General features: G+C 47.4%; 1 protein-coding gene and 1 pseudogene across 1 annotated transcript in view; both read left to right on the top strand.

The window, feature by feature from the left end:
- The window catches only part of Gfod1 (glucose-fructose oxidoreductase domain containing 1), a 97169-nt gene extending 90155 nt beyond the window's left edge, over positions 1 to 7014 (top strand). Inside the window, exon 2 of the mRNA XM_051170558.1 lies at positions 5548 to 7014. Coding sequence (XP_051026515.1) covers positions 5548 to 6467 — 920 coding nt within the window. The 3' untranslated portion in view covers positions 6468 to 7014. The remainder of the gene's footprint in view (positions 1 to 5547) is intronic.
- A 13248-nt stretch (positions 7015 to 20262) lies between these two features.
- LOC127187011 (40S ribosomal protein S15-like) lies at positions 20263 to 23675 on the top strand (annotated as a pseudogene).
- Positions 23676 to 25203: the final 1528 nt, after the last annotated feature.

Here is a 25203-nt window from a genome sequence, read left to right as displayed (position 1 = left end):
TTTAGGCCCCTGTAGCATACAATACTGGGGAACATGCTGCAGGGCTGCTAGGGTGCTCAGAGATGGGGACAGTGTATAAAACCCGATAGGCACCAGTTCAAGTCCCAGATGTGACTAATGCCCAAGGCAAGAGGCTCTGTTTCCACAGCTGTATTAGAGTCTGCCTCCCAGGATCGGGAGGACTGGATGGTAGAGGAGCATGTAAAGCATCTAGCCTTCTCTGGCAGGAAGTAAGTACTTAGCACATGGCTGTAGTTGCTACTTTAGAAAAGTTTTACCTGTGTGTGTTGGGGGTGGGGTGGGGCTTGTGCCTGTGAACGTGGACACCTGCAGAAGCAAGAGGCATAAAGATTCCCAGGAGTGAGTTACAGACAGTTGAGAGCTGCCTCCTCCCCTGCCTCCGTGGGTGCTAGGGACAGAACTCAGATCCTTTACAACAACTGGATTTACTCTTAACCGCTGAGCCATCGCTGCAGTCCCTTGTACTCACTATTTGAAGCGGTGTCATTTTTCCCTCATGATCAGATGGGTTTTCTGAATTGGGACGTAGTGTCTGTCAGGATGCTCAGGCAATTAAAGAGTGGGGTTTGTACGAGGGAAGGGCCAGGCAGGTAGGATTGGACGAGTTGTCCATACTGATGCTGTGTGTGTGTGTGTGTGTGTGTGTGTATGAGAGAGAGAGAGAGAGAGAGAGAGAGAGAGAGAGAGAGAGAGAGAGAGAGAGAGAGAGAGAGAGAGAGGCCTTGGGGAATGAAACAGGGGTCAAAGTAGAGGGGTGTGGGGTAGGGGCAGGGATGAGTTGGGAGGAGAGAGAGAGGTGGGTGGGGGTGGAGCAGGGGCAAGGAGGAGCTGGGAGGAGAGAGAGTGGCCAGAGGTAAATGATGGCTGCTGTGAGGGGAGCTGGCTACTGGTAAATGTTCTCCATTTGGGTGGCAGGCCACTGAGAAGATGATGGCGTCTGCTGTAGCCAGGGCTTTGGCTCTCCCTCCTGTTTGTTTCCTTCCCTTCGAGATCTGCTTCTATTTGAACCATGAAAACAAACAAAAAAGATTGATTTTAAAAATTAAGAGATGAGTGTGGTCCCAGCACTAAGGAGGCAGAAGCAGGCAGATCTCTGAGGCCTGAAAGAGCTACATAGTTAAGACCCTGTCTCAAAAGACAAACCAACCAACCAAACTAAAAACCCCAGCTGGGTACAGTGTGTGTGTCTTTAATCCCAGCACTCTGGAGACAGAGACCAGCCTGGTCTACAGAGCGAGTCCAGGACAGTCAGGGCTCTTGTTACACAGAGAAACTGTGTCTTGGGGAAAAAAAAAAATAACAAAATTTTATGTATCTGTGTATGGGTAGGTATGGGAGCCAGAGGTGTCAAGTCCCCTAGGGCTGGAGTTACAGGCTGTTGTGAGCCACCTGATGAGGGTGCTAGGAACAAAACTTAGGAAGAGCAGTAACATGTTCTTAACCACTGAACCATTTTTCTAGACTCCCAGCTTATTTTTTGAATGGTGGGTTCTTTTAGGAATCTAGTGAGCCTAACCTTCAGAAAATTGCACTGCACAATAGAGTCACAGTATTCTATTAACAGTCCAGGCTTGGTGGCTTCTGGATCCTGTGCTAAGTACCTTAGTTTTAAATCATTTTCTATATGGGACACCATCTGAATGTTGACTAGGCAAACTCCAACACATGCTTCAGAACCCAGCTAAAATGTCACCTCTTAAGCAGAGCTTTCTCATTTGCCCAAAGCAGTTGGGCCGCCCTTCTTTTATGCTGTATTGCATTGTTCGCTCCTCTCTCAGATCTGCACCTGTCAATGTTCATTGCCTGGTTGTTTTCCTCTACTAATTGGATTGGGAGCTCCTATTCATTTTTCACACTTATTGGTCCCAGTGCCTGAGAGTATTGGAGGGTCAGACTACAAAGGAGTTACCTGCAGAAAGGTCAAGGGTCAGGGTATAGTTAGGGTAAGGAGTTACCTGCAGAATGGTCAAGGGTCAGGGTATAAGTTGGGGTAAGGAGTTACCAGCAGAAAGGGCTTCTCTTTATCCTCCGATAAGGGGAGAAAGCTCTATTTGATGGAATGTCTTTTGGGGGTTTTGCCAATCTGCTGGACAGCTGCCCGGGGCTTCCAGAGGATAAGAGGCACAAGTGGATGATGGGGAGGAAGCGTGGGAACCTGGCATCGGTCTTGAAGATTGCATCCTGATTAGATAAGGGAGTGTGTACTTGGAAATATGCCAGCAGGGAGGGGTGCTCTGAAGATCCAGGCTGATTCTGCCTGGGACAGCTCTGGGCTCTGGTTCCTGGGTGGCTGCCACCCTCTGCCTGCTCCACGGGAGAGCAGAGAGTTGGTGGTGTCTTTACCCAGCGTGTTTGTCCTTGGGAGGCGCCTCACCTAGGTTCCCGGGATGTGGAGGCAACAGTTGCATGGAGGTGTCAGCGCACAGAAGTACTGGTCTCTTGGAGGTCAAGATGTGAATTGGGACTTAGTCACAACCTGGGAGACCCCTGAGCTTGGCGGAGATGAGGGAAACAGCTGCTCACAGCTGGGACTGGTATCTCACAGTTGGAAACTTCCTCCTCCTTGCAAAGGCTGTGGGCATTTAGCCCATGGACAGAAAACATACTCAGCGGGCTGGAAGAAACCTCATTTCAGTAGGGCTTCTAGCTGCTTGTGATGAAGAACAGCAGCCCCCACCCCCACCCCGCCACCCCCCGCCAGCCTGCTGAGAGTATGTTTACCCTCCATTAGGCTCCTGTGCCACCTCCTGCGCCTCCCAGCCTCAGCTCCCACCTTTCTCCTTAATAACCAAACAGCTCTCACTTTACTTGTTGATGGGGGTTCTGGTCTGAAAAATGAAGTTAGTTTAGATACAGAGGTCTTATGTCTGGCTTAACGTCCGTGGCCATGCAGAGGACAGTTAAAAAGCTTTCCCTAGAGGCCCCAGAAAGTCCAGTGTATTCTCTGCCACCCACTCTTGATCACACAAGACCACGTGGACAGATGTGGCAGTATCCCAAGGCATTCACTTCTGGATGCGAGGACAGGTCTCTCAGTGGGCCAGCTGTGGGACGATGGTTCCCAGTGGCCGTGGTGAAGTCGCAGTGTGGCTGCTATCTGCCACAGCTGCAGTGGCTGCTCGGCATGCCTGCTCCTATTGCTGTGAACACTGGAAGACTTTGACGGAACCCTCGCAGCGTCCAGGAAGCGGCTGGGGCTTACAAACACATAAGTGCGTTTTCTCAGCTACATCTTTTGCTTTTCACGCGCTTTGCCCTTCCTGTGTGTCCAGAGATGGAACCCGTGTGTTGTTCCCAGGGCTTCTGCCACATCTGCTGCAGTGTGAGTGCCCTGGGAGGTTGTTGAAGTCCCAAAGCTCGGGGTCCTCTGCCTTTGAGGGAAGATACGTTTGTCATGAGGGGTGCTGCATACCACACCTCATGTCTCCCACTGCCAGGAGGATATGGGGTGGTTACCCATGGGCCTCTCTCATCCTTTCCTTAGAGAGATAGCATAGTCTGTCTCCTGAGACCAAACAAGGTGAGTCCAAAGCACCCCTTTCTCTAGTGGTGGCAGGTCTCTGATCCCAGCTACTTGGGAAGTCGAGGCAGGAAGATCATAGTTCCCAGCTGAGTGGGCATTAAAATTCTGCCTGAGTAACTTAGCTAAACCCTAACTCAAAAAAATAAGAAAATAAAAATAAAAAGGAAGGGGGTTAGGGCAGTGGGTTGCTGGCAGAGGTCTTGCCTCGCCTGCAACAAGCATTTTACTCTCCAACATCACATGCAAAGAGATTGTAAAACAGCTGGAGCAAGAGGAGCATGCGTGCAGCCCGAGCCTGTCAAAATGTACCAGCTCTTGGGGCCCAAGGACCAGAAGAGATTCAAGACACAAGGTTCTGAGTAGAGCCTTCTAAGGTCTCCCTGTCTCCTTCAAGTTTACAAAACAACCTAGTGTTTTTGTTTTTTTTGTTTTTTTGTTTTTTTTCTGATCATAGTATGCTATAAAGATCATACACAAATCTTTGGGGTACCTTAGCTCGGTGAGAGAGGACCCACTAAGATGGTCAGGCCCTCGTTCAGGAGGAGAAAGGTCAATCCCAACCCTAATGACCAGAGTCAGGGGTTAACCACTGTAAACGATGTTTCCCCTCCAGTATGTGTTTCTGTCTCTTTAAGGAGAGATGAAGTCATACCATGTGGATGAATACAGCCTGTTCATATACCACTGCATCATAGTCCTCTTGCCGTTGAATGGTCTTTGGGGCCACCATCTCCCGTGATGACTCACTATTGTTTTTTCTTTTTCAAGACAGGGTTTCTTTATGTAGCCTCAGGTGTCCTGAAACTCACCCTGTATGTAGTCCAGGCTGGCCTCAAGTTCACAGGGATCCACCTGCTTCTGCCTCCAGAGTGCTTGCTGTTCCGCTTCAAGGCTGCACTTCAGTTCCCTTACCATTCTTGGCCATCTATACAGTTCCAGGGTTTTGAGTTATAAATAATAGGTACAAAGCACCTTTGGGGCAGGAGTTGCTTATGGTGTTCAAGGATAGAGTATGCAGGGGTGTTACCAACGCCCATCTGCAAAGCAGGACTCTCAGGCTGCAGGCAGAGGGCTGGGGCCAGGTAAGGGTGTGTGCAGGACGCTCCCGGCTCTGGGTATAAGACTCGCAACAGCTAGTTCTTTTCTTTATGGAACTTACTGGATGTGGGACCCGCAACATGCACCAACAGCCCAAAGGAAGAGACACTGTACCCCCAAGGATCTATCCACGGATTTCTGGGTGGAGTAGTGTCCCGTGCATATTCATCCAGAGTGCTCATCAGAATCTTTTCATCGACAGAGCTGCCAAGGCTTGCCCTTCCGCTGCTCAGTTGGGGTGTATATGGCGAAGTGGATTGTTTTGGTCTTTCATAGTTTTCGTAATAGAAAAAAAAAATTCCAAAAGGGTTATTATCATGTCCAGGAGAATACAACTAAAGAGATGACTGTTAGATGGTTTGATTTGGGGGGGCATTCGAGGTAGGGTACAGCACAGATCATAGCCAGATTCTATAGTCCACAGGTGTAATGCAGATGCTGGCAGTCAGTATTCGTCACCCATCCTTGTAGGGATGGATACTCTGTTTACATCTGTCCTTGGCAACATGAACCTGTAGTCAGAGCGCTGTGTGATACAGTTACATGGCATCTGGCGATGCAAGCAATCATTACTTCATTCCTCTGCCAGAGCCTCTGTCCTCACCCGGGTTCCAGGAGTTAAAAATGGCTTCTTACTGTGCATGTGTGGTCCTGAGAAGGGACAGCCAAACTAAACCTAGTGCCATGTGGAACTGGGAAGCGGATTCAGGCAGGGTGCAACTAGGTGTGTGTGTGTGTGTGTGGAAGGTCACGAGTATCTGTTGTCTCTCTTCTCCAGTTTGTGCCAATCCTATTTGGCTAGTTTGTGGAGTGGGAGAATCCAGAGGTGCTCCCTTGGTGGCTACAGCGCCCCCTAGCGTTCCTTCCACACAGGACACTGATCTATTGTTCTCCCCTCTCCCCAGGTATAGGCAAGAACGTCATCTGTGACCGCACTGCCACGCCCCTGGACGCCTTCCGCATGATGTCGGCTGCCCACTACTACCCCAAGCTCATGAGCATCATGGGCAATGTGCTGCGCTTCCTGCCAGCCTTCGTTCGCATGAAACAGCTGATTGAGGAGGGCTACGTGGGCGAGCTGCTGGTGTGTGAGGTGCAGGTGCACAGCGGCAGTCTGCTGGGCAAGAAGTACAACTGGAGCTGCGATGACCTGATGGGTGGCGGCGGCCTGCACTCTGTGGGCACCTACATCATCGACCTGCTCACCTTCCTCACGGGCCAGAAGGCTGTCAAGGTCCACGGGCTGCTCAAGACCTTTGTCAAGCAGACGGACCACATTAAGGGCATCCGCCAGATCACCAGCGATGACTTCTGCACCTTCCAGATGGTGCTGGAGGGTGGAGTGTGCTGCACCGTTACCCTGAACTTCAACGTGCCCGGAGAGTTTAAGCAGGACGTGACCGTGGTGGGCTCCGCGGGGCGGCTCCTGGCAGTGGGCACCGACCTCTATGGGCAGCGCAACAGCGCCCCAGAGCAGGAGCTGCTGCTGCAGGACACTACATCCGTGAGCAACTCCCTGCTGCCCGAGAAGGCATTCAGCGACATCCCCTCGCCCTACCTGCGGGGCACCATGAAGATGATGCAGGCAGTGCGCCAGGCTTTCCAGGATCAGGATGACCGGCGCACGTGGGACGGACGGCCTCTTACCATGGCTGCCACCTTCGACGACTGCCTGTATGCCCTCTGCGTGGTAGACACCATCAAGAGGTCCAGCCAGACTGGAGAGTGGCAGAACATTGCCATCATGACTGAGGAGCCAGAGCTGAGCCCAGCCTACTTGATCAGTGAGGCCATGCGCAGAAGCAGGATGTCCCTTTACTGTTAGCACTGGGACCTGGTGGACTCAATCCTGCTGAGTGGGGCCGGTTAGGGGGAAATGCACAGTGGAGTGGGTAGTCATGGGTGGGGATTACGGGAGGAGGGCAGCATGAATGCACAGCACTATGAAGGTGGTCCCCATCTCAGGTAGAGGGCCCCGTGGTCAAAGGTGGTGGTAGGCCGGTCTCCTATTCAGGAGGGCCTGCCATCATAACTGGGTATCTGATAAGAAAAAGGAAGTTTAATTAGCACCTTTGCAGTCTTTTACTGTGAGAAGCAAGGAGGGTCTGCCCCCTGCGCCCTACCTCATCCACCCACAAACTTTGGCCTTCTTTGCAAGCCAAGGCTCTGTATCAGATGACAAGCTCAGTGGGAACTAGGCTCTCCATCGGCGCCCCCTCCTGGAAAGAAAGGGTACTTCACCAAATGTCTACATAGGTTGTTTTGTTTGTCATAGGGAGGTGGAGGAGGTGGTGGGGCTGGCGAGAAGGTTGTAATTCCAGGAAGGCATTGTGTGTTTAGCTTTAAGGATCTGAAGTACTTGGTAGCAAAGTGCACAGCTTCCTTGATTTCTCTGTCTCCTAGGACGCATTAGATCTAACTGGCTCATTGCTGTTAGCCTGGTACCGTGGGCATCCATGATGGAGAGCAAATGAAGCGGTAAGCTGTACCTCTGAGCTGCCCAAGATGACAGACAGGCTGTAAGGAGCTACTTCAGGGCCCACTTTCAGCAGGGGGCGGGGCCGGGGGCGGGGCCAGTGTGAGTGATCTTGCCACCAGGCTTTCTAGGCAGTGCTAAGAACTCCACAATGTGACATGGGCTTGACTGTAGCTGCCTGCCTGAGTGTTGCAATATGAGCTTTCCAAAAGAAGGGGACACGAGCCCAGCCCCAGGGTTGCTGTAAGGCCCAACTGCTGACCTGAAGAAAATCTTTTAGGACTCCCATCTTTGTAGGTTTAAATAGGAAGCCTTTGGTTTCACCCCATAGATTCCTTTTCCCTTAAGACAAGTCAAGGTTTTTCTCCTTAACTTTGGCCTTGGCTTTTAGGACTCTGACAGCTCTGTTTTTGGTTTTCTTTTTTGGTTTTGAGATGGGGTTTCTCTGTGTAGCTTTGGCTGTCCTGGACTTGCTTTGTAGACCAGGCTGGCCTCAAACTTGCTGCGATCCACCTGCCTCTGCATTACCACGCCCAGCCTTGGAAACTCTTAAAATAGGTATAAAAACAACAAGCCAGAAGGAAACATAATTCCCAGTGTTTCTAAAATAGGGATTTAAAGCCCAGAAAGGGGTGTACATAGGTGGAGAAGGTTCAAGTTGGAAAAACAAAAAACCATCTTTTACTTTCTCTCCTGGTAGCTTTTTTTTTTTTTTTTACCCTTCATTTGAAACTAAAGCTGGTCACGTACTAGCTTAGAAGTAGGCTGAGACAAAGCCAACTGTCACATAGACACATCCCTTTGTAAATGTTTGTTGGCCTCAGTATCACTAAACAGCCTTTTTACAATTTGAGTCTGGTCTTGAAAGAAAGGTCAATCATATACATTTTGAAAATGGGATTGACTTTCTTGGCTCGCTGTGCTAGCTTTCAGCAGGCACCTGGCAGTTTTAAGGCTGGATATATAGACTAGTCCCTATATGTAGTCTGCCTAGAGTCCAGTCAGTGTTCCTGCCTGAGATCCTGATGAGACACAGAGATAGTCATGCCAGTAGAATGATGGTCATTTTCTAGCATGAAGGGGCAGGTGTTGCCTTGCTAGGACCCCTCCTCCGTCCTGGGGCCTCAGCTGAAACCTTCCATGGTCCTGATTGGCTGCCACCCTTCATGGCCAGTGTTCCAGGTTCACAGTTATCAGACCAAAAGTTTGATCTGTGCACATGGCCACATCATAGGCTTTTGGGCGGGGGTGGTGGTGGTCCTGCTGTTGTAAATTGCTCTCTAGGGAAGTAATTTCCACCACCACCCCCCCCCAGCCACCCTGAAAAGCTATATTAAGGATTAAAGCAGGGGGTGTGACCAATGACTCTACGAAGTTCATTTTTCCAAGTCAGTTACCTAAGAACTTCTCCCATGATGTTTGAGAGGTTCCCCCTAGAGATCTCTGTGATAAACATGCAGGGGTTAAAACAAGCACACACCTCACATTTGCGGCTAGGGGACATAGAAATAGGATGTATTCTTTGAGAGCAGCAGGAGGAAGTAGTAAGTGTACTGGAATCTTACCTACTGGGGTGCATGTGGTAGAGGTAGAGACAGGAGGGAGTGAGGGGTAGGCAGTGCTCCGAGTGTAAAAATGACAGCAGATGGGTTTGGGCGCTTCTTTACTGTTCATCCAGCCTTTGCCTTTCCATGTGGAGATTCTTGAGTGGCTGAAGCAAAAGCAATGTGCAGCTGAAATCCCAAGCTCTGGACAACATTCTGCAACTGACTTGGATCTAAGGCCCAGCAATACCCCAACCTCTTTCTAATTTCTTTTACATGGGTTAAAGGCCTGATGGAACAGAGGCTGTTAGGGGCCTTTCCATTCGGTTTCTCCTTGCCTTTTTCCCCATCATTTTATATATACTGCTGATGGCCTCTACAAAAGCAAGTGTGCGCGCACGCACACACACACACACAGAGTGTTTGGGAATGCCCCAGGTTATCTGCAAAGTTTGGCGACTAGGACTCCTGTGGCCACTCTGAGTTCCTCTAAGACCTCTCCTCTCAGTGGTAAAGTTGCATCATGGGATTCCTTCAAAGCATCTTAGTTTTCCTGGCAGCACATCTCTGTGTCGGGTCTTGTGTGTACTTCTGTAGTTCTTGCCAGGAAAAGCATTCCTCAGGAAGCCCTGTAGGAGGCGTGCTCCCACCTCAAGGCACAGCTGTAGGAAGAGTGGCCCACACAACACTGTCCTGTTGAACAGGATGCAAAATTTGATGTCCTGCCAGCAGGTTGGCAGTTATAAGAAATAGTTGGGGATATTTTTTTTTTTTTTTTTTTTTTTGTCTTGTTCTCTTCCCCAGATGGAAATGTCACTCAGCTGCTTTTAAGATGGTGTTTCCTATGTTGGGTTGTAATTGTCAGTGACCCAGCAGTCCTCAGCCCTGGGGACTTTCTAAGCATTGTTGGCCGTGATGGATGGCCTTGGAGTTTGTTGCTGGGGCCTGCTTGTAACATAGGAAGACATCCTTCCCCAGGAAGTGGGGGGCGGGGGGAGCTTTAGGTCTGTCTGGGCCTTAGGTTTCAACTATGCATTTGTATCATCAAACTCCTCTTACTTCGCCTTGTCCAGTGACTGTAGCTATTGAACTTGACCTGTGACTATGAACCAGGTCTCTGATCTGGCCTCCTTTTCCAGTGGGCACTGGAGGAAATCTGCTTTGTTGATGATGCCCTAGGGAGAAAGCCGACCCAGTTGCCTATGAAAGAACTTGAGAGTGTGTCATTTATCAAACTCTTTTGTTCACCTCTCAGAAAGGACTGTCATGGCCACAGTCACCCACTTCTTTAGTGGTAGATCCTGGGTTGGGGAGCCCGTTTTCCTGACTGGCAGTTTCTTTCTGACTTACTGCACCCTCCTGGCTACCACACAGGGCAGGGCAGGCTCATCCAGGTGATCCAGCTGGCTACTTGATAAGAGACGTCAGAATGAGAGCTCAGACCTGCCCCACTCCCCTGCACAGTGTTCACTGAGCTGTGACAGGTAAACCCGCAGTTTACAAACATGCTGTGTGAGGGATAGAACCCAGGGCTTTGTGCATGCTAGGCAAGCTCTTTGTCATTCAGCCACCCCGCCAGCCTCAATTATGTCTTAAAAGTATTCAGAAAACCTTGTGACTTTAACAGAAGGGTTGTCTCTAATGTGCATCTGTCTTTATGGAGGCTAGGGGACAGATGTCCACCCTGAAGAGGACTTGAGGCCCACTCTACTATTGCCAGTTGTCCCACTGCTGGAGAAGGGACCTTCATTCTGACTCTTGCTCCATCCTCTGGTGATTTCCTTTGCCCACTAAACCCCTGGAGCTTACGGGACATGGTGATGGCATTCGGGAACTTATTGGGAAAAATAGCACCTGTCAGACCATCCTGTTTGGGCAAGGTGGGGGTGGGGGGGGGGGAGAAGAGAAATTTCTGGAGTCTGCCATATAGCTCCGGAGTCATCTCCAGCACTTGTTTGTCCCGCTGGCCCACACCGGTCAGCACTTGGCAGGTAGATCATGCCCTAAGTTTAGCTGGGTCTTCTAGAACTTCTCTGCAGTGGTGGTAAGCCCTCCTGTGCTTCCTCTGAGAGGTCAGTGGGCTCCTTGGAGCGTGCCAATCTGAGCGGCTGCATTCGTAAAGAGAGGCCTGCTGACCCAACTGACCTTTTCTCCCCTGCATCAGGGTCCTTATCTGCTGGAGCCCTTGAGAGGGCCGCCGAAGCCTCTGGCTCTCTTCCAGGCTACTGACGTGTTGCACTACTGAATACTCTCGACCTGCTGCCGCCTTTTGTTTGCACCAGCAGAGAACGGAGTGATAAAACGAAGATTCTAGTTGAAATGCTTGATGCTTAGTGCAGCGATGAAGGCTTGCCTGGGCCAGCAGAGCAGGGAAGTCATTGTGGCCATGGGGTCACCATGTCACGGTTGTCTCCTGTGCCTTGTCTAGCTCTCTGCTGTCCCCTGCAGCCACCACAAGGGCTAGGCTGCTCAATGAGCCCCATAGCTTCTAAGAAATGCAACAGCATATTTATAGTGCCGAGGGACATCCCAGGCAAAGAAGCAAAAGCCTATTACCTGACCCGCTCCTTTATTCTGCCCTGTCCCTTGTCTAGGGGGAGGGAGAACTTTCTAGCAATTACGGCTTTGTTTGCTGCCTGGTGCTTTTATAGTATGTTATTTGTTTTCATTTCCTTTTTTAAAACCAAAATTGCATTGGTTTGGTTGTCACTGTCTAGTGTATATTTATTGTTTGACAAACATGAGTATATATGTATGTATATGTATAAAACCAAACTTATATATAAAAAGGCAAGGCATGTATACTAGATATTTTAAAGTTATTTATCAAAGGGAAAAGATGTGTGTTATAAAGTAAAACAGAGTCTATATTTTATATATAATGTAGATAGAAAAAAATAGCTTATAAATTATAGAAGGTTTTACTTTTTGTTTTCTATTATTAAACAACAAAAGAAAAAATTTAAAAGATAAAGGACAATGACTGCAACAGGGCTTAGTGTTTTCAAGGCAAATCACTATGGAGTTGGAGGTGGCCTGTCCTCCCTCTGTGGTTGGGATCTGTAGTTCCAGGCTCCTGAGTGGATATTATCCACTGGTGCCTGCATGACGTTCTGGGCTGTGGTGCGCATGCTCAACCAGCTGCCTGGGCTGCTGCAACAATGCTTCCAGCTGTTTGCAAATGGCTTTGATGGCTTGAGCATTGGTGGGAAAAAGGATGAAATGGCAAATAAAGTCTTTAAAGAAGAGGCGATTCCAGCCTGGCCTTGTTTTTTCACACCTCAGGTGCTCTTGATTAGGGGGGCCCACTTTGTGGGCTCTGAAGCAGGAAAGGGACTTGGGGCTGAGGCTCTGTCAGCCTCCACAAAGCTACGAAGGTGGAAATCATGGACCATGGAGTTGAGAGATCTGCTTCAAACTATTCTGAAAATGTTGAAATAGCGGGAGAGTGTAAATGTACCACAGTTTCTTAGTCCATTTTTCTACTGAGGGGCACTTAGGCTGTTTCCATCTTCTGGCTATTATGTATAAAGCAGCTATGAACATGGTTGAGCATATGTCCCTATTGTGTGGTAGGGCATTTTCTGGGTATATTCCAAGGGTTGGAATGGCTGGGTCTTGAGGAAGCCCTATTCCCGTTTTTCTGAGAAAGCGCCAGATAGCTTTCCAAAGTGGTTGTACTAGTTTGCATTCCCACCAGCAATGAATACTACTCAGCTATTAAAAACAAGGAATTCCTGAAATTTGTGGACAAATGGATTGACCCAGAAATTATAATGAGTGAGTTCATCCAGAAGCAAAGAGACAAACAGTATATACTCACTTATATCAAAACACTAGTCCAAGGGATATGTCCCATGAAATACTTTACTTACCAAGAAAGTGGGTCAGAGGAGAGGACATCCTATTGAGACTTTAGGCGAGAGTAGCATAGAAGAATGGGGAAATAGTAGGATCCACAGGGTCCTGGAAACCTACAAGAAGAACTTTATGACAGGCAGATCTGGGTCCTGGGGTCCTCCTCAAACTAAGGCACCAGCCAAGGAGAATATAGGCAGTAAACTTCGAATCCCTACCAAGACCTAGCTGACGAACAGGATATTCTCTACTGTTGAGTGGAGAGTGAGATCTGACTCTCACACGAACACTGTTGCCCCTTTTCTGACCATGTCCCCTGGATGGGGAGGCCTGGCGGCACTCAGAGGAAGGATAGCAAGTTACCAAGAAGAGACTCGATATTCTAAGAGCATATATAGGGGGAGGAGGTCTCCCTTAATCACAGACATAGGGGAGGGGAGAAAGGGGGAAGTGGGAGGGAGGGAGGAATGGGAGGAAACAGGGGAAGGGCTAACAATCGAGATGTAATATGAATAAATTAATGTAAAAAATTTGATTGAAAAAAAAGATATAGTGGGAGAGAACCTACTTAAGGCTTTGGGGCATCTGTGAGTGTGTGGCAGAGGCTGGACCACAGAAAAAGATAAAGGCACAGTTTTTACATCAGAGGAGTAAATCTTACACTCTTCTATTTCAGTATCATAAAGCTGGTTTTCTGGCACATGCCTATAATCCCAGCACTCCAGAAATAGAGACAGGGGATCAGGACTTTAAATCCATCCTTAGCCACATAGCAAGTTTGAGACCAGCCTAGGTTTTATGAGATCCTATCTCAAAAACCCCCACGCCAACAAAAAGGCGCTTCCTGACAAGCTTTCTTTGTGTATTCTGTTAAGACATAGCAGAGGGAAGGCCAAGGCTCTCAGGAGAGACTTCATGTCATGCAATGCAGAAAAGTGAAAGAGCCACCTGCCCAAAGGGGCTGGTTGAGTCAGGATCATATGGGTTGAGTATTTGAAAAACCATAAACCCCAAATGTTCTGAAATCTGAGACCTTTTCTTTCCCAAGACAGGGTTTCTTCTCTGTGTAATACCCCTAGCTGTTCTGGACTCACTTTGTTGACCAGGCTGGCTTTGAACTCACAGCGATCAGCCTGCCTCCGCTTCCCAGGTGCTGGGATTAAAGGCGTGCCCCACCACACCCAGCTCCTGAAATCTGAGACCTTTTAAGTGCCAACATGATGGACTTCATAGTAGCTGCACTTTGGATTTTCAGATTAGAGATGCTCAACCATTATTCACATATTCCAAAATCCCCAAATGTCAATCAACACGACCCCACCCCCATCAAACCAACAAGTGGCTCACAGTCTAGTATCAGAAACGCATGGGGCCAGATGTGGAAAATGAATGCCCAACCTGTCTGCCTCTGTGGCATCATAGATTAGGATGGCTTCCAAACTCCCAACTCGTGCCCAATGCGATGGCCAGCTTTCCAGCACACCGTTCAGGCTCCTCATGGGTCACGGGAATTCTGTGTGTCCTCCCATGTCTGTCAACCCCATCCCAGCCCTACAAACATACCCACCTTCTAGTCCCCCCCCCGCCCTTTATTTTTGAGGCAAGGTCTCTCTCTCTCTCTCTCCCTCCCTCTCTCTCTCTCTCTCCCTCCCTCCCTCCCTCCCTCCCTCCCTCCCTCCCTCCCTCCCTCCCCATAGCTCTAGCTGTCCTTAAACTCACTATGTAACCAAGTTTGCCTTGAATGTACCTGCCTCTGCCTTGAGAGTGCTGGGATTAACCTTTTTTTTTTTTTTTTTTTTTAAGTACCTATTATGACAAGTCTCGGCTCCATCTGAAAAAATGAAATGACAGTCATATTTTTATGGTGAATTACATGTACACAGAGTATGCAAAAATAAGCCTGTGTTAAGATGGGGAGAATGCCTTAGTGTAAGCATTATGGTCCCGCTTACTGAGCCGTGTCTGCCTTGTTCTTGCCTGAGCAACAGAGGTCCGTTTGCCTGGGTCTCCTGAGACCTTGTTTCCAGCCCCTGTTGGAAGGCTGCCCAAGAGATCTAGGTGAGATGAAAGGTCATACCATTCTACACAGTTGGCACCACGTCGCAGACAGACACAGAAACTGCTCCGAGCAAGCTGGTACCAGTTAAACCCTTCAAAGGCCTTTGCCTCCTTGTTCAAGCTCAGGCTTCCTTTGACTCTTATCTCCGGGTCTGCATCTGAGAGGTAAATTCCTGAGGGGTGAGTTGAGCGATGACTAGCCTTTGTGGCAAGACTGAGGCTCAACCACAGGTCTGCAGGAAAACTCCATGGAATCTAACTTGGTGCTTGGACTTCCTCTCAAATGTACTAATTACAGAAATACCTTTATCTCCCAATTAAATACAGATCAAACCACACTCTTTTCCTTCCGCCATCTGTGGATTTCTCGGACAATTACAGTTGTCCCTTAGTATTGGCGGGTAGGGGGGTTGGGTGGGGGTGGTGGGGGGTGGGGAAGGGGAGAATCGGTCCAGCATCCTTACATATGCCCAAGCCCATGGTTGCTCAGGTCCTCTCTGTAAAATGGCAGGGTGTTCCACAGACCCCACACTATCCTTCCATGTACTTTAAATCATCTCTGGGTTACTTATACCAAACACAGGGGTGGGCAAGATGGCTTTGTGGGTAAGGGTGCTTGCTGCTAAGCCTGACGACCTGAGTTTGATCCCTGAGGGATCATGTGGATGATAGAAGGAGAGAATTGACACTCAAGGCTTGTCCTCTGAGTAGCACATACATCTGTGTGTGTGTGTGTGTGTGTGTGTGCGTGTGCACACATCCATAACAAATGCTCTAAAGTACCACGTACAATAGCTCTCAGACTTATTGCTTAAGGAATAAGAAGACATTCTGCAATGTCCAGCCCTAATTTCATGGCGGTTTTACAAAATTCCAGTCAGTAACTCAAACAGCAGTTTTTACAATCAAGAATTCTATTACAATACCTCCCACAGATGTACTAATTTGATATTTACACACTAATGAATGATGTCAGGAGACATTAAAAGTCTCTTTTTCTGTAATTCAATCACTGTGCTTGTACAGAGCAGGAATGTTTGCACAGTAAAAATACTACAGTTCCCAACACAGGGCAGCCGCGACTCCAAGCTGAGGTGTCTTGGGCAGTATTCCTTGGTAATATGTAGGATGACAGCATGTGCTGCGTAAGATGCACGTGATGTAAGCTCAGAACCAAGGCAGGAAACTTACAAGCTACTACATGGGCACGTGCTGTCAAAAACAGCTTGGATTTGGTTTTGAATTGAATTTTAGTGATGACACATTCATGAAACCTTATATTCTTAATATTTTGGTGACCAGGACATTTGTTTACGTGATCCATCCCATGAGGTGTGGACTCATAGTTAACAAGCTGGTATAGAGTAACTCACTTCTTGGTCATCAATGGGACGCAGTCATAAAAACCACAATCTGTCTATGCCTTACTGGCCATCGGGTGCCCTAAGAGGAACCCTGCGTGGGTCAGCTGATAGGCAGAGCTTGTGTGCAAAATGAAGACTCAGTCAAAACCACCCCCAAGCCACTACTTCTTAGAATGAAGGGGTCTCAATCAAGTCTAGGTTAGAGTAAGGCTAGAGACCCTCATGGGACGGGTTAATAACTGCAGATACACCACCAGCAAGGACCAAGCAGATCTATTGTCTAGTGTCACCCTGGAGAGGACAGTAAGTCTGGAGACCCCTCTGTTCTTGTGCTTCTTCTGGGGCAAGTCTGCCAACAGATGCGGTGGCCTTTCTGTATGCTAAGCCGAGGAATCTGGAAAGACAACACTAAGCAGATCCTAGAGGAGGCGGGGAGGGGGGGGGTTGGGGAGAGAAGGAGGGAGGGTTTGGCTGTAAGAGGACAGCAAGGGGAAGAGAGGGCAGCCACAAAACGATAGTAGCATGTCAACGGTAAAAATAGATGAAAGGGAGAAAGCAGATGAAAAGCCAGAGAGCCAGGCGCTCACGGTCTGGATGGACGGCTGCGAAGATAAGCGAATGGCACGTGAGATATGTGGAGCGGGAGCTCCTTGCTCTTAATCTGTGCTTTGAGAACAGCTTGGACGAGGAGGAGGAGGAGGAGGAGGAAGATGGCAATGAGAAAGAATGACGGAGGAGCCTCTGCAGGAAGTTTGTGAAATCTGGCTGTCCAAAGCTATCAAGCTGTTGGCATTTGCTGAAAAATGTTCTATGTCTACCACTGTGTTTTAAGTAGGTACCCATCTCTTGGGGCCTCTCCTTTCTTGTTGCTTTTCCTATTGGCAAGTTCCCCCCAAACCTGGCAAAGATACAAAGGTTTCCATTTCGCCCTCTCCTGGGTCTTTTGGCCCCTTACCACTCAGTACCTGCCATTTGCCATCGGGCCATTCACAGGGCCTCTTGGACCGTCTGGGCTTTCAGGGGACCCACCCACAAGCCTGCCACTCTGGTCTCCCTTCTCTCTCCACACTAGAGCATTCCCCAGCATTGCAACGGGAAGCTCGCCACGTTAGTCTCTGGCTTTTTATCCCTGGGACTCCCTAGCCCAGTCCTTGGGTCGGATCTGAATCTCCTGGCTTGTTGGGTTTCCTGTGACATTCAGGTTCTCCCTTACTTGCAAGCAGCCTTTCTCACTTGCTTATATTCATTCATTCACCCCTGAAGCCATGCAGCCATGCAGCCAGGCAGCCATGCAGCCTTCCGGCCACCCAGCCAGCCACGCTGCCATGCATGCATCTAATCCATCCACACAGACTGAGCCACTCTGTTTCCTCACCTGACACATGCTGTACCCCCTCACTTCATCTTACACAGGGAAAGCCCACCTTGGAGGATCTCCTTCCCAGCGGGCTTTGGTTCCTCGCCTTGCCTCTTTCCCTATCCCCTGTCCTCTTGGAGACACGATTAGATCTATAGGATGAGATGAACACTAATACAACAACTGTTGGTGACTTTCACACCCACTTTCACCAATGGACTGGTGAAAACTCTGAAACGATTACATAAACCAACAAAGAACGTGAGGGTTAAATTATGTCCCACAAACTAAACAGACCAGGGAGACATTTACAGAACTGTATGTTCTGCCACTTCTCAGCCTTTTGGCTGAGATTAAACATGGTACAGGCATAACATCCAACAGTTCCGAAATGCATATTCTTCTCATCACACATGGAACACTGTCCAGCACAGATTGTATGTTAGGCCGCAAGCTAAGTCTCAATAATTAAAAAAAAAAAAAAAAGCCATGACCAAAGTATGTTACATTAATATGCAAAATATCACAATTAAATGTATTTGTTTATAACATACAATTTGTATAATAATGTACAAATAACAATGTACTCATGAAAATATTTAAAATGAACACCATGCTATGTACCTGCTCTACTAGTAATAGTGCATAATACTAGAAACTGGTAACAAGGGAAACTTTAGAACATGTACAAGGGAATTAGGTGTGTTCTCTTGAGTGATTAATAGATCAATGAAGAAATCAAAAGGAAAAAATGTAATTTCTGTAAATAAAATTTAAAAGGCAACATACCTTATAGGATACAGCAAAACTAATACTAAGAAGTAAGTTTGTGGCATTGCATGCTTACACAACAATTAGATTTCAAATAAACAACTTAGTAATATATCTCAAGAAAACTCAAAAGGAAAAAAAATTGAACTTGCAATTAGTGGAAATATTATACAGATGTGAAGAAATAGAGAATAAAAAAATACAAAAGAGAAGGAACTGGATAATGTGGGGAAGGAAATGAGGAGGGGATCCAACGTGGGGAGGATGGGGAGAGTGGGGAGGGCAGGGAGAGTGGGGAGGGCAGGGAGAGTGGGGAGGGTGAGGGAGAATGGAGAAAGAGGGGAGGGTGGGGAGAGTGGGGAGGGTGAGGGAGAGTGGGGAAGGAGGAGAGGGTGGGGAGGGTGAGGGAGAGTGGGGAAGGAGGAGAGGGTGGGGAGGGTGAGGAAAGTGGGGAAAGAGGGGAGGGTGGGGAAGGTGGGGAGGGTGAGGGGAGTGAGGAGAGTGGGGAGGGTGGGGAGGGTGGGGAGGGTGAAGGGAGTGGGGAGGGTGAGGAGAGTGGGGAGGTTGGGAAGAGTGGGAAGGGTGGGAAAGGAAGGTTTTAGGGCGTGGAGAGAAAAGAGAAACTGAAGGTGGGAGCATCACTGAGACAAGCTGGATGTGTTCAACAGGGTAGGCTATAGGGAGGATATGGGATGACTCTAGCTGAGCCTCCTAGCAGCAGGGTGGGGTGGGGGCGGGGATATGCCACAAGACTGAGGAGGCCCCCTTCTAGCCAGGCAGGACCTATAGTGGTGGGAGGGGAACACCAATCCACTGACAAAACCTTGGAACCAAAATTTACCCTGCCTGCAAGATGTGCAGAGATAAAAATAAATTAGAGACTGAAGGAACGGCCAACCAATGCCTGGCCGAACCTGAGACCCGCCCCATGAGAGAGAGCCAAGCCCTGACACCATCAGACATGCCTCTATATTTACAGACAGGAGCCTAACTCACCTTTCTCTGAGAGGCCCCACCCAGCAGCTGATTAAATCAGATGCTGAGACTCACAGCCAATCATTAGGCAGAGCTCAGGGAGTCCTGTGGAAGAGTGGGAGGGAAGGATAGAAGGACCCGGAGGGGACAAGAACCCTGCAAGAAGACCAACAGGATCAACTAACCTAGACCCATGGGGGCCTACAGAAACAGAAGCACCATCCAAAGAGCGCGCATGGACTGGACGTAGGCCACCTACATACATGTAACATATGGGCAGTTTGATCTTCATGTGGGTTCCCTAGTAAGTTGAGTGTGCGCTGTTTATGACATGGATTCTGTTGCCTACTTTCAATCACTTTGTGCTAATTGGGCTGCCTTGCCTGGCCTCAGTGGATGAGGAGGAGCTCAGTCCTGACGCCACTTGATGTGCTGGGGTGGGTTGGTTGGAGGGGGCCTCCCCTCTTAGGAGGACAAGTAGAGGGGAGATAGGAGGAAGATGGTGGGAGGGAGGAACCAGGAGAAGAAACGGGGCACGATTGGGAAGCAAAGTAAATATGCAAATTATAAATAAAAAAATTTAAATTATGCAAGAGTTAAATTTTTAAATGCAGATATCACAAGGATCTATTAAATAACTTAAACACATGCGCGCGCGCACATACACACACACACACACACACACACACACACACACACTCTAAAGTTAAAGTCTTTTCTATCCCAGAACTATGTTCCTATTTTCTTTTTAAAAACGATTATTTTTATGTTATTTTTAATTAAATAGATATATGTGCTTGTAGGTAGTTAAGTGTCTGTGGGCAGACATGCCTATAGAGGCCAGAAGGGGACATCAGATACCTTGGAGCTAGAGTTACAGGTAGTTGTAAGCCAGCACATGGGTGCTGGGAGCCAAACTGTGGTCATTGGAGGAGCAGCCGGTGATCTTAACCTCTGAGCCATCTCTCCAGCACTACAGTCTATTTTCTACAGGTAACCCTCAGTGAGTTGTGTGCTGTTCCTCTGACCTTCACAGGACAATAGCAGCCTGCACATGCTCACACATATATACACTCATGTCAACTACATTAATAAATACTTTGTAAAATACTAGCAACCACGCATTGATAAGATTGAACACTGAGATGCAAGGATATACTGTGTTGACACAGTGTTATTTCAATAGATGCAGAAAAAGCATTCAATCAAAACTGACAATGATTGGGCGTGGTGGCACACTCCTTTAATCCCAACACTCGGGAGGCAGAGGCAGAGGATCTCTTTGAGTTCAAGGCCAGCCTGGTCTACAAAGTGAGTCCAGGACAGTCAGGGCTGTTAGACAGAGAAACCTTGTCTCAAAAAACATAACAAAGAAACAAAAAAGCTAATCCAACCAACGTTCACCCAACTGTTTCGTAAAACCAGAGAAGGGACACCATCAAACCCATCCTGAGTAAAACTGAATAAGGACACAAGAGAGAAAGAAAACTGCCAATTTCTCCAGTGAATGAAGATGCAGAAATTCTCAATAAAATTTCTGCAAGCCAGATGCAGTGATACATGCAGACCATGCCCTGTAAACAAGGTGGTGTTGTCCAGAGATGCAAGTTTGTTTCAACACACACAAATTGGTGAATGAAACCCAGCACGTAAATAGGCTTAAGGATGGAAATCATCTGATCATCTCAAAGTTCAACAGCTCTTCATAATAAAAGGCCTCCAGAGGGCCAGAGAGATGGCGCAGGAGTAAAGAGCACAGGCTGCTCTTCTAGGGGACACAAGGTTCAATTCCTAGCACCAACAAACTGTCCCAGTCCCAGGGATCTAACGCCCTCGTGTGTCCTTCATGAGCACTGCATGCATATGATGCACAGACATATACACATATATATAAAAATTAAAAGTGGCTTAAAACTAGGAACCAAAGAAACATATCTTGGCATAAAAAGGTCATATATGACAAAGCTACAGCCAACACTAATGGTAAAAGTAGAGCACGTCCTCTAAAAGCTGGATAAAACAAGGGACTCGGTCTTGCCAATCTTTTTTTTTTTTTTTAAGATTTATTTATTTATTTATTATTTTTATACAGTGTTCTGCCTGCATGTACACCTGCAGGACAGAAGAGGGTTATCAGATCATGTTACAGATGGCTGTGAGCCACCATGTGGTTGCTGGGAATTGAACTCAGCACCTCTGGAAGAGTGCTCTTAACCTTTGAGCCATCTCTCCAGCCCCAAGGTCTCTCCAATTAAATACAGCACCCAAAGCGTTAGAGTAATGTTACAAGAAATAAAATGGATACAAATGGGAAAAGAACTCAGACTATCTCTATTTGCAGACCATATGGTTCTTACATTTCAAAAACTCCAAAGATTCCATTATCAAACTAGTGAAATATAATAAACACTTTCAGCTGGGTGGTGAGACATAAAATCAACATGCAAGGAAAGCAGTTTTTCCACATAACTTGCTAAGAAAAAAATTCGGGGGAAATCCATTCACAATAGTTTAAACAAACAAACAAACTCCTAAAACCAAACATACAAAACCATCCAAACCCCTAGGAATAAACCTGAGCAAAGACAAAAAACTTTTAAAAATGTATTTTAAAAATTTTATGTGTACCGGTGTTTTGTCTGCATGTGTATCTGTAATCTTGTGCCTGGTGCCTGCTGAGACCAGAAGAGGGCGTTGGATCCCTTGGAACTAGAATTACAGTTGACTGTTATCCAAACACGTAGGTGCTAGGAATTGAACCCTAGTCCTCTGGAAGTTCTCTAAATTGCTGAGCCACCTCCCAGCCCTGGATGCAAAAGATTTTTGCATTGAAAATTTAAGAGACACTGAAGAAAAAATATTGGAGAAGAGACTAAAAGATTCAGAAAAATTTACATGCCCATGGATTTGGCAGAAATAATATTGTAAAAATTATTATATTTCCAAAAGTAGTTGCCATGAAAATCTTAATGATATTCTTCATAGAACTAGAAAAAACAATAATCCTAAAGTTCATATGGAAGTACAAGCTATCTTGGCTAGCTAACATAATCCTGGGTAGAAAGAATAGTGTTGGACCCAGGCATGGTGGCGCACGCCTTTACTCCCAGCACTCGGGAGGCAGAGGCAGAGGCAAAGGCAGATCGCTGTGAGTTCGAGGCCAGCCTGGTCTACAAAGCAAGTCCAGGATAGGCAAAGCTACACGGAGAAACCTTGTCTCAGAAAAACCAAAGGGGCCCGGGGAGATAGTTCTGGAGGCATCACAGTGTCTGATCTCAAATTACATCGCAGAGCCATAGAAACAACACAGACATACAGACCAATGGAACACAATAGAGTACCCAGAAATAAATTCACACCATTGCAGCCATCAAAGTTTTGGCAAAGCTGTCAAAAGCATACATTGGAAGACCATCAAGATTGACCCCCTGAATTTTATCCATGGAACTCAAGTGGTTGAAGGAGAAAACCAGCTCCTCGTCTCCTGCATGCTGTCCTTTGACCCCTACATGCATGCTGCAGCGGACACACCCACACATATCCAGCCATAAAATAAGTTAATAAATGTAAACATTTTTCAAAACCAAAAAGGGTCTCTTTAACAAATGGCACTAGGAAAATGGATAGTCAAATGTCAAAATATGAAATTAGACATATGGTTTGAACAGGTATGCGCCCATAGACTCATGTGTTCAAATGCTTGGCCATAGGGAGTGGCACTCTTAGGAGATATGGCCATACTAGAGTAGGTGTGGCCTTGTAGAGGAAGTGTGTTGCTATGGAAGCAGGCTTTGAGGTCTTGTATATGCTCAATCTATGCTCAGTGTGGCACACAGTCTCCTGTTACTGCTTACAGATCCAGATGTAGCCCTCTCAGCTCCTTCTCCAGCACCATGTCTGCCTGCATGCTGCCATGCTTCCCGCCATGATGGTAACGGACTAAACCTCTGAACTGTAAGCCAGACCCAATTAAATGTTTCCTTTTCTAAGAGCTGCCATGGTCATGGGGTCTCTTCACAGCAATGAAACCCTAACTAAGACAACATGATGCTTACAAATCCATTCACAATTGATCAAAGGCCTTAATGTAAGGCCTTTGTAAGATTACTGCTAAAAGAATAGGCAATGCCCGGACTTCTGAAAAGGAGGACTCTCATAAGAAAGGAAACAGTGGGCAGACGCAGCCAACACTTCCTTTCCCAGGCAGCCGCAGAGATGGCTGAAGTGGAGCAGGAGAAGTGGACCTTCCTCAGGTTCACGTACCGCGGCATGGACCTGGACCACCTGCTGGGCATGTCCTAGGAGCAGCTGATGCAGTTGTTCAGACTGAACCGGGGCCAGCAGTGGGAGCGGCACTCACTTTCAAGTGCTTGAGAAAGGCCAAGAAGGAGGCTCCATCCATAGAGAAGCTGGAGGTGGTGAAGACCCACTGAGGGACACGATAATCCTCCCGGAGATGGTGGGCAGCATGGTGGGCGTGTACAATGGCAAGACTTTCAACCAGGTGGAGATCAAACCAGAGATGATCGGTCACAACCTAGGCGAGCTCTCCATCACCTACAAGCCCGTGAAGTAAGGCTGGCATGGTATCGGGGCCACCCACTCCTCCCGCTTCACCCCCCTCAAATAGCCGTGAGACCAATGAAGCAAAAAACAAAAATGAAAAGAAAGAAAGAAAAGAAAGGAAACAGTACCAAGAATTAACAAATGAAAAAAAAAAAAAAAAAAAAAAAAAAGAATTAACAAATGGCATTTCTGAAGTTAAACCTAGGATACATTAAAACAAAACAAAACAAAACAAAACAAAAAAACCCTGCAAAAGTCAAACACTGAAAACACCGAGTCACCTGGCCAAAAAATGGACTAATGAACCAAGAACGCAGCTCACCAGAAAAGAACTAGCATGGTCAATAGATACTTTTCAAAGTGTAAACAGCCTCAGCCATCAGGGGAACAAAAAGTCTGACCACCACGTTGAGATTCCATCTCAGCCCAGTCAGAATGACAACAAATGACAACAAATGCTGATGAGGAGGACACAGGGAAGAGGGACTCGTACTCACTGCTGGTGGGATGGAACCGTGTGCAACCATTGTGGAAACAGGCATGGAGATTCCTCAAAAGACTGAAAACAGAACTACCACAGGACCTGCCTGTACCACTGCTGGCTGTATACCCAGAGGCTGCCAAGCCAGCACAGCACAGAGATACTTGCTCATCTATGTTAACTTCCGCGCTGCTCCCAATAGTCAGGAAGTAGGACCAACCTAGGTGCCAGCCATTAGATGTTTGGATAAATGTCTAATGCACAGCGGAATTTTATGCAGCCATAAAGAGAACTGTAATCATGGCATCTGCAGGAAAATGGGTGGAAATGGGAATCAGTATTTTAAAAGAAGCAAGCTGGACTCACAAAGACATATGCCATGTTTTCTTTTCTACATAGACTCTAGATTTACAATTATTATGTGTTGGTATTTGTGTGTGTGTGTGTGTGTGTGTGTAGGTCACAAATCTAGCAAGGATCATAAAATGGGAGGAAAAGATCTTTAATAATATGTGTATGGGTGTTTTGCCTATATGCCTGTCCGTGCACCATATGCATGCAGTGCCCGCAGGGGACAGATGAAGGTGCTGAATCTCCTTGAGACTGGAATTATGAAGCTAGTGAGCTACCATGTAGGTGCTGGAAATCTACTGCTTAGGCCATCTTTCCAGGAAGAGAACTGGAAAGAGGTGGGGAACGCAGAGGATAGTGAAATGCACGTAATAAGAAAGCACGTTACATCTGTGGACTCTAGGTAACTTCTACCAAACTTCTACAGAAAGAGAAAAACAGTCTTAGAATTTGTATGGAATGACAGAAGATTCAGACCAACCGAAGCAATTCTCAGCAAAAGGAACTCGGAGGCACTACAGTGTCCGTCCTCAAAACAAACTGCAAGTCGTGTCAACCAGAGACTCAGGGTTACACACACACACACACACACACACACACACACGCGCACGCGCAGAGCACAGTCTGAGCGGAGGGGCCAGAGAACGTAGACACAGCCCCACAGGTTTACAGTTTGGAGCAAGTCTGAAAGAAAATGCGCCAGAGGAAGAATGATCTCTCAGTTAAGTAGATATCCGCACACAGAAGGAACTAGTCTGGT

Source organism: Acomys russatus, chromosome 3 (genome assembly GCF_903995435.1).
Source record: "Acomys russatus chromosome 3, mAcoRus1.1, whole genome shotgun sequence".
NCBI lineage: Eukaryota > Metazoa > Chordata > Mammalia > Rodentia > Muridae > Acomys > Acomys russatus.
Note: the sequence above shows the minus strand (reverse complement) of the source record. Positions and strands in the feature narration are given on the sequence as shown.